At 35.5% G+C, this 10,106-nt stretch overlaps 1 protein-coding gene across 1 annotated transcript; it reads right to left on the bottom strand.

The window, feature by feature from the left end:
* Nucleotides 1-1,801: 1,801 nt before the first annotated feature.
* Nucleotides 1,802-3,095, bottom strand: LOC119191067. The gene is made up of 2 exons (XM_037444935.1): nt 2,871-3,095; nt 1,802-2,660 (listed from the first exon to the last, which is right to left on the bottom strand). Exon 2 carries the CDS (start codon nt 2,658-2,660, stop codon nt 2,055-2,057), a length of 606 nt encoding a protein of 201 aa, XP_037300832.1. The 5' UTR covers nt 2,871-3,095; the 3' UTR covers nt 1,802-2,054.
* Nucleotides 3,096-10,106: the final 7,011 nt, after the last annotated feature.

Raw genomic sequence — 10,106 nt, forward strand, 5'->3', positions numbered from 1 at the left:
GAGTTTGTTTGTTTGTTTGTTTGTTTGAACGCGCTAATCTCGGGAACTACCGGTCCAAACTGAAAAATTCTTTTTGCGTTGGATAGCCCTTTGTTTGTAGAGTGCTCTTAGTTGTATATCATCACGCTATAACCAATAGGAGCGGAGCAGTAATGGCTAATCTCAGGAACTACCGGTTTGAACTGAAAAAATATTTTTGTGTTGGATAGCCCTTTGATCCCGGAGTGCTATAGGCTATATATCATCACGCTATGACCAATAGGAGCGGAGCAGTAATAAAATATGTTGCAAAAACGGAGAAAAATTATTAGTTTTGAGAGCTTCCGTTGCGTGCGCTGCGTAAACGGTTAAAGTTATGCAACAATGATGTATGACGGGATTGTTCCTCTTAAAAAGTTCTAAAAAATATATTATAAAACAAAAGTCCCCCGCTGCATCTGTCTGCCTGAACGTGTTAAACTCAAAAACTACCCAACATATTAAGATGAAATTTGGTATGGAGACAGTTTGAGACCCTGGGAAGAACATAGGCTCCCGGGAAACTACTACTTTTATAACGGAAAACTTTAGCCTGAAAAACTTCATAACGCGGGCGGAGCCGCGGGCAAAAGCTAGTAAAAGTATATACTTGAATAGTACAGGTCATAATATTACACTTATGACTGGGACTGCGGATGAAGTCACAAACAAGCGCTAGTTTCCCACAACAATTACAAGTGTGATAACGTATTAAATAATAAATTATGTGACGGTATTGAGGATGCAAATAGCTTTACGTTTTATTTCACTGTAATCTACACGATATAAATAGTTGTCAAAGATAATAAATAAATTGACGTATTCCAGGACACCTAGTAACGTACGTACTATGTATTAAACACTATATTTGAAATACATGCAGCGAAGTCTAAACCACAACCTGCTCTGCAGTAAAACTGCGTTAATCTCTTTTTTGTAGAAAGACGGGAAATAGACTTTACAATACGTTGACGCTTGATTGAATTATCGCGAGTAAGAAGGTAATGAAACTATAGATGGCCCACATTATTTTAAAATCTTCATTAAATCGATTCATGGAGGAATATAAAGAAAACGTGTGATTAAATTGCAACACATTTTAATAAAAGAACACAAAAAAAAACGAAACCATTGATGCTGGCCTATGTTACGAATGTGGGTGTTCAACATGGCCCGTAAAATTATATTAAGGCGATACCTCAAGGTCCATTTTCATACATTTTGTTTCACCTTTAATCTGGGTTACTAAACAAGTATTGGCAAGTAAAGAATTTAAATTCACGTCTAGTTAGTGATTAGTTCTCGCAGTTAAAAGAAAAACGTAAAAATAATTAATAATCATGGATATTTCGGCCTTTAAAATTTAATATGACGAAATTGTAATTGCCAATACTTGTTTAGTTACCCAGATTAAAGGTGAAACAAAATGTATGAAAATGGACCTTGAGGTATCGCCTTAAATTAAATATCTACGCTATCGACAAAGTACCTATATTATAATATATTGTCAGACGTTTTTATTTTTAAAACTCAATGAAGTACCTAATTAAGTAAATAAAAAAAAATACATTTTCCTATAATAAAAATAGTTGAAATAAAAATTATATGAAAATAAAAATAACGTATTGAATTAATAAATGTCAAATATTTGGCAACAATATACTTAACAATAAATCGGATGGCTATTCCGTAATAGGCTTCTTTTTTGTATGAGAAATATGTGGTGGATCATAAATAGAACACTTCATAAGAATATAGTAAAATCCTGGAAAAAATATTAAAACTTAGGGTAGAAAAGGGTAATGGGAGTCACTTAAGCAAGTTTTCAAATAAAAGCTTATTTCAATATCAAATATTTATTGCTTATGTTTTATAACAAAAAACACTTATTTGTCTAACAATTGAGATCAGTTTTAATCATTTGGTACATAAACTTTGGGAAAAAATTAAGATTAAAAAAAAAATAGGTTTGACTCCCATTGCACTTACTTCGGGGCAATGGTGGTCAGCCTGTGGGAAATGAAGATCAAGTAAAACTAACACATATCGCAGACGTACCCTTCGGCAGAATCCCATCCAGCGCATTCTGCGTGTGCCCACAATCCACATGTGGTACAGCGGTACCACATCTCATTGTTTCGTCCAAATTCACAGCATATCAAGCATCTATTTCCTGCGTCTTCTGCATCATCATTTTCGTCATCCTGGCACAAGTCGTTAGTGTTAGTGTCTGAGACTGATGTATCGTTTGAATCTTGAAGAACCTGTCTCTTTGCCCTTTGGGGACCCTCACCCTTCTGCACCTTAGTCTTCTTCCCCTGACCCTTACCTTTCCATTTCTTTTTTTCTTTCTCTTGCTCTTTCTGTATTTTTGTTATCTTTTTATTTTCCTTTTCTATCAAATCTTTCTTCAGTGGAGTTGAGGTTAATACAGTAGCATGCTGCTTCTTTCGACGCTGTTTCTCTTTAGCCACAGTTGTTTTCTCTGGTAATTTTATAAAATCGGAAAATTGAACATTTGACGTAGGATCAGACGACTCTTTGTCTTGTGATGTCGGGGAAGAGATAACTACTTGCGCTGATTCACTTACAGCTGATAAATCTAATAGTTTTGATGTGCTCCTTACTCGTACTTTCGGCATCTAGAAACAATAATATTAACATTAGTCTTTTGCGGACAATGGGGGTCACTTGACTCTTATTAGCCGCTATTATACTGCCAACAAAATAATAACAATATAAAAAAAACCTAAGTTTGAATCGTAATATAAGACGCTTATCACAATTTTAAACATACAGACTACCTTTCTACAATATACAAAATTTAGTAAACTTAAAAAAACGACACTCACCTCTAATAATATTTTTACGTAATATTACATTGACAACGCGCGAAAACAACACACTACTATCTCTCAGCGACGGGCAGCGGTAACTGGCGGGGGGCGTTCGCGACGGGGCCGGCGGGTGTAGAGGGGGGTGTTATAGGCATGTTCCTAGGTTTCGGGTGCGTAGTTTCGTAGGTATGCGTGTGATTCCGATTGCCCGCTGACTCCAATTACCCGCCCTTCCCCTACTAATAATTCAACGATGAACAGATTAGGTAAGTATGTTATTGCAATAGAGAAAACAATGCATTATAAATTGCTTTTATTTTATAGAGTTTATTTCATGGATATAAGTAATAACTCAATAAATACCACAGAAAAATATCAATTATTATTAAAATGGCGGTGCGGTTAGATCACGCATGTTGGAACTAATTGTAGATGCAACTTCGTTTTCGTCGCAGACTTATAAGTCTGTTATAACACACATAATTCGAAATCATTTGAAAAGTTTTAGTAGGAAATTTAAAACTGGGCAATTTTGGGAACCGGACATGTACGGTCACTATTTTATAATAATCTCGTAACCTATTGAGTGGGTGAAAATACATTAATATGACGCATTGTCATTCGATCCTAGTTTACAAATACGTTTACGTATTTTTCAATAAACTTTAATCTAAATCTTCCTGATAAGAAATTATTAAGCATATTGTAAAATACCGACTTAGTATGAAAGCTCTAGGTATATAGTAGTATTTAGGGTATTTCGAGGCCAAAGCGATTGAGATTATGTTTTATTTATGGCTCTTTATACAAAGTATATAAAGACGAACGCGAAAGCAATTATCTACCAATCAACATATGTTGGTCTAGAGTGGATGTAATTTTCTGAATTCCGATATGCTTTTTTGAGATTTCGTTATGTTTATGAGCATCTAACATAAAACCTCTAGATTACAGTACTTATAAGTTATACATGGCCCAAATTATATGCATCATTGAATCTCGTATCGATCGGTTGATGACATCTTTGTAAAAGTATTTCTGTAAATAAGTGTTACATCTTGTATTTTATCGTAATTGCTTCTGTTCTAACATCACATTATCTATAATATTTCAACTGTTTTTGAATATCATAAAACTTTCAAAATGATTTGGTTAAGCAAACCCTTTTATTTAATTTTTAGGTTACTCGTTGCGTTTGTCAAGAAAAACATTTTTTGGGGGCCGTAGCTACATACTTTCTATTATTTCGCTTCACTATAATAATAGTGCATCCTAGCTTTACAAGACAATTGTAAGTAGTAGATACAATATTCACAAAGTCAGTGATAACCGTGATTGATTGATTTATGTGGCAATTACAGTGGAGCCCGGTTCATGACAAATTACTGTCTGCCCCAAAGCCATTCCATTCTCACCTTTAATATCTCTATGTCTCGTACGCTTACTAACACCTTTTATCCCCAAAAGGATAGGCAGAGGCGTAACTAGTGCTCTTACTTTTCGCAGTGTGTATTCTGTCCAAAGATGTGATAGGGGGCGTGCTTATCTCCTTATCGGGTACAAACACTTGACTCCGATCTGATATCGAGCAGAGAAACTCATTATTGTTTCACCTGCCCGACAAAAGCGAATTCTAATTCTTTAAGACTACTTTAGGTTGTGAGATTCAAGTGCATGATAGGGTAATTAGGAATGGAAAGGTCTGTCGATATGAATATCATAAGGTTTCAAACCCACAGGTTCGAAACCCAACGCACATATAGGCCTCTGACTTTTCGAAGTTACGCATGTATTGTTTATCAATGAATCTTCGGTTTAACGGAAAAAGAAAACATTCATAGGGAACTTACATACCTGAGAATTCTCCAAGAAAAAATTTGATGGTAAAATAAATTGATTTGATTTGATTTGATTTGAGTGAAGCCTGCCAACTTAAACCTTCTCAGTAGTAGTGGCCGGTGCTCAGTAGGGCCAGTATGGTATAAAGGGATGGTATTATTATTATATACTAGCTTCCGCCCGCAGCTTCGCCCGCGTGGATTTAGGGTTTCAAAAATGGAGAAGGTGCTCAATTTGTCGGGATGTTTTTTTAATTTATGGTGGTATGCAGGTGGTCCGATTGTCCGGTCAGGGTCTGATGATGGGATCCTGGTGAAATCGAAGGAACTTTTAACCATTAAGGTTGCACACGAAATGACGGAAGCTTAAAAAATGGAGTAACTTCTCCCGTTTTCCCAACATTTTCCATCACTGCTATGCTCCTATTAATTGTAGCGTGATGAAAAGTATACTATAACCAGCTCAGGAGTATGAAAAATAATTGTACCAAGTTAAGTTAAAATCCGTCGAGTAGTTTTTGTTTCTATAACGGTTATACAGACAGACAGACAAAAATTTTACTAATTGCATTTTTGGCATCAGTATCGATCCCTAATCACCCCCAGTTATTTTGGAAATATATTTCATGTACAGAATTGACCTCTCTACAGATTTATTACAAGTATAGATATGCAAAAGTAGCTCAAAAATTGTCCATAACGAAAACATGCATTTTAAAGTAAAACAAAAGAAATAATATCGTGAAGCCAACCAAATAACTAATGATATATTAAATTTTGTGACTGTTCAATTTAGTCGGGTCCGCGATATCACTTTTGTTGAGTTTCAGAACGCGACATTACATTATTATATTCTGTGCTCCAACGCACACTGCTTTGATGTTAGGAACACACCTACATTGCTTAGACAACAGTGAACTTTATACAATAGCAATAAAGCTCAAATTGACTCTACGTATTAGTTAGAAAACGTTTGTATGGGAAATAGAAAAATGATGTTTTGAGGATTTTCCCGGCAATTATTCGAATTTTTCTCACCTTTTAAACCTTCCCTAGACCTCCACGAATAATTCAAGACCAAGTTAAGATAAATCCGTTCAGCCGTTCTCGAGTTTTAGCGAGACTAACGAACAGCAATTCATTTTTTTATATATAGATTATATTAAGATTGTGAACCAATGTCATTATTTAGATCGTCAGATATCGAATGTACTGATCGGAATGCGATACGATAACTGCCATGTTGGCAGGCCACTTATAACCTTAAGCCGATCAATGATTGGCACGTGTTTAGGGACTCGTGTCAATTTGTATCCTGTCCTGCCAATTGTACAATGTGCAGTCAGCCAAAAAAGTAGCTTAACAAAAAAGCCTCAAATGGTTAGTACCTATATTTTCGTGTCCTAATAAAAAATCTCCATTCAAATTAACTAAAAAGGGTTTACTTCAAAATAAGGTAAGAGGGAGTGTTCAATTGTCGATTCCTATAAACGAGGTTAGCCTTTTTTTGACGCGGGCAAAAGACGCTTTATCGCTACTATCACTTTGGTGTTGAATGGAACGGTTATGTTGATTTCACAGGTCTTACGGCCCGATGTCGACGTTCGGGAGTATTGCATCAACCGACCGAGCATTGGACCCAGTCCCTAGGGACTAGGGTCCCTATATGCCCTACACTTTCATGCCAACTAAAACCCGTGGCGGCGTTTGTCGGCGCATACTGGACGGCCCCGGGGTGTTTTGTCCATTCATCCGATGGATCGGGCGGATAATGGTTTCGAATCCGAAACGAATATACATGAAGACACAAATGTTCGTTGGATTATTATGGTAAAACCAATGATTGTAATAAAAATCGCATAACTGCAAAATATGAAATATTATTTTGTAAATATTGTTTAACATGTAGTTAAGTAGAGAACTGAGGGACATAAGGCGGAGACGGACCACATACGTCGCGTGTGTCCTGTGTTACGGGGAGGTTTATCGGCAATTATTTAAAAGATTCATCAAAATGTTTAAACTTTTGAATATATTTTAAAGATACGATTTATTCTGGAAAAGTCTATACGGAGTTAACTGACACACGGGCGGAATCCTAAACCAAACATAACAGTAAATATTGCAATCAATAGATTATCGGATTAGAAATCAAAAGTTCGGTTTGTTTTGATTATTTTTAAATACGAATTATATTGATATCTTATAAGTAAATGACGTGTAGCACGTGAGAATTGACGTAGTGTTATCTTATTTCCCATATGAAGTGCTCGCAAGAGTGCAAAAGGTTTGTTGTATTTCAAACCAAAATCTTGCACGAGTTACTATATATGTATATATAAGATTTCCTTCTCACTTAAAAATCTCAAATCGACACATTATAAGACGCGGCCTTAAATATTTTACTTATTTTTATCATGCCCATCAAATGCTAATATGGGAGCGGTATTTCAATTAAGATATAATTATCTTAATTACATGGTAAAGACATATTATCATCGAGTTCGATTATGTTTTGGAGGATTTAGCTAAGCGTGATGACAAACAAAAATTAGGTAAGTACTTACTTATTATTTGTTTTTAACATTATTATTATTTTCTTTGCTTTCACTCTTTGTTAAGAGGATTCATACCCATATATAAATATGGATAATATTCAACCTTTACAAAATCGATAAGTTAACTTTGAATTAGTATTATAGTTATACTAAATGCAAAGTTAAGTACCTATATTGAAATGGCTTTTTTTTTCTCTCACCCGCTGCCTTGATGCGGAAATTTTGGATACGCCCCGGGCGGCAAGAAGCTATACTATGCTACTGGGTAAATAGACAAGTTTATAACATATTCTATAAAATTATAATAGAACACAGAACTTCTAAAGTCTAACACCTCATTCCCATAGTCCTGGGCCTCTAGATACTCTCCTCTAGGCTCTCCTAGATACAGGGGTAGCCAAATACAAAATGTAAAACGTTTGCGAATTAATTAAGGTAGCTTAATTGCCATAAGTAGCTTAATAAGGTATAAAATTAAATAAGGTGGCTTAATATCTACCCCTGCCCTAACTAATGAATTATAATGGGAACGGGTCTCAAGGCTGGTAATAATAACGCGGTGACTCAAACAAACTGCAAGTAAGTGTTTGGTACGATCAGCAACAAAAGTCGATGAACAGATACTAATTTACAAAACACCTGAACACTGAAACGGACCAAAAATCACTTACCAAGAGTACAGATTAAGGTTATCATTTCAATATGGACACCAAAGTAAAGGATTGGCTGAAAAATTATGAAAAAGAAATTGACGTTTACGTTGAATCCTTCGAAGAGAATCTCCTGCCAGAATAATTTTGAATTTACACATTTGTTTCTTAAACCGGCCAGTGCTCTATAAAATAGGATGTTTAAAATGTAACTAACCTATTCCTATTAATGTTATAATATTACTTACTAATATATTATGATGTTTTGCCCATACTTAAAAATATATAATTCTGGTTATTAACTTCAATATGTACTATTATATTAACCTGAAGAATTTGTTAGTTTGAATGCGCTAAACTCAGGAACTACTTAACTTATTTTGAAAATATTTCACTAATAGAAAGCTACACTACTCCTGAGTGCTATAGGCTACTTTCGATCCCGGGTAAATATAAAGCAAGACTTTTGACCTTGAAAAACTTTTTCACGCGGGCGGAGCAGCGAGCCAAAGCTAATATGTTATAAAATAACAATTTAATTGATATTCTGGACTGTTGTATTAATTCGGCAATGTTTTGATAGTACAAAACGCGGTGCGCTACGTTTCGCGAGATGGGTGTATTGAAGCTTGATAGGTTCAATTTAATGAACAGGAAAAAAGCTTGTACTTATATAAAACAAAGAATGTGCTAATTTCAGACACATTTGTATTTATTACAGATCATAAAAAGAATTCGCTAGTAATATTTGACATTCAATGGTTTGTCTGCGTTCAGCTACTTTTGTCGTTCAATTATGACAAGTTATTTTGAATTTAATGTAATCAGTAACTTATGGTAAATGATAATGATTAAGAAATATTGGAAACAAATTATGTTCAACGACTTCTGTTGCTGACTGTACCACAAAGTGTTTTCAAGACTAGCCTAACTGTTGCAAATGAGCTACAACAGAACACCGAATATTTTTTTCTCTTTAATATTTAAATGAATGAATGAATACTTCCTAGCAGATTTTTGGCCACGGTAGCCAATATCAACGGCCCGGTACGCAGGAGGTATTAGGTATAGTGCACAATTGTGTGTGCATTACATAGGTGGACCCTATTCCTTCATTCTCGTAGTCCGGTGAGACGGCAGTTCCGGAGACAGATTAGGCGCAGGAGATAACAGCTTTACGTGTTTTCCGAGGCACAGAGGTATAACATCGCCTTCCTTTTATACTGCTCACTGCTGGACGCGGGTCTCCTCTACTATTAATAAGGTTTAGGCCTTAGTCCACCACGCTGCCCTAGTGCGAATTGACAGACTTCACATACCTTCAAAATTCGTATAGAGAACTTCTTAGATATGCGTCACAATGTTTTCCTTCATCGTTTAAGCAAGCGATAATTCGTAAAGAATACAAATATCTTAAAATCTTTAGAAAATTCAGAGGTGAGGTGCCCTTGAATTTTGGACTTGCGGACCTCCGCATCGGCAGTCCGTTCCACTTCCAACTACGTCTGCGCCGCTATCTACCGTTCCAGTGCGGTGCCCCACCGAAGTCCTCGCGGAACGAAAGATGCCCTCAGCATCATGTGTGAAGCCCTTGTAAGTGTGAGTAGATACATTTATGTACACCTGAAAATTTGTTGCGGGTACTTCCTTATGTGGTAAAGTTCGTATTTTAGCAAAGGTAGAGATGCGGGCAAAACCTAAAAATTAATTATGATAATAAATGACACGATAATATTTTGCTTATATGGTTATCGCAACCAGTAACTATTAAATGATAAAACTCCGGCGCTCTGTTCAGAATGTTCGCGACCTTCATCTTTCCTATTTGACATTGTTTTTCGTCTGATTCCTAAAACTATGAAATTTTCGACATCGATAATCCCAATAGTCTTGAAAGCTAATGATTATAATCTTCTCAAATCTTTGGAGCCTTATAGCTCTTCTCTGTAATGAGGGTGTAGTATACCATTGTCTTTACGAAGTTCATTTTATCATTTTTTACGACCCACGCTCCTTCATTGTATGCAGCTGACATCATGATTTAATCGTTGTTGATTTTTAATTAAATGAATGTAAACCCAAATGATTTATAAATACATAAAAGTGTCATGAAACTTCGTCAACGGTCAGATGAATAACTGTAATTGCAAAAATAACAAATTAATTAAACCAAATATTAAAGGAAGTGTTGTTATCTATCGATAA

The sequence above is a fragment of the Manduca sexta genome, chromosome 28 (genome assembly GCF_014839805.1).
Source record: "Manduca sexta isolate Smith_Timp_Sample1 chromosome 28, JHU_Msex_v1.0, whole genome shotgun sequence".
In the NCBI taxonomy this organism is placed as follows: domain Eukaryota; kingdom Metazoa; phylum Arthropoda; class Insecta; order Lepidoptera; family Sphingidae; genus Manduca; species Manduca sexta.

Excerpts from the sequence above, each read along its gene's own strand:
- LOC119191067 (XM_037444935.1), bottom strand. The coding sequence starts at position 2,660 with ATGCCGAAAGTACGAGTAAGGAGCACATCAAAACTATTAGATTTATCA.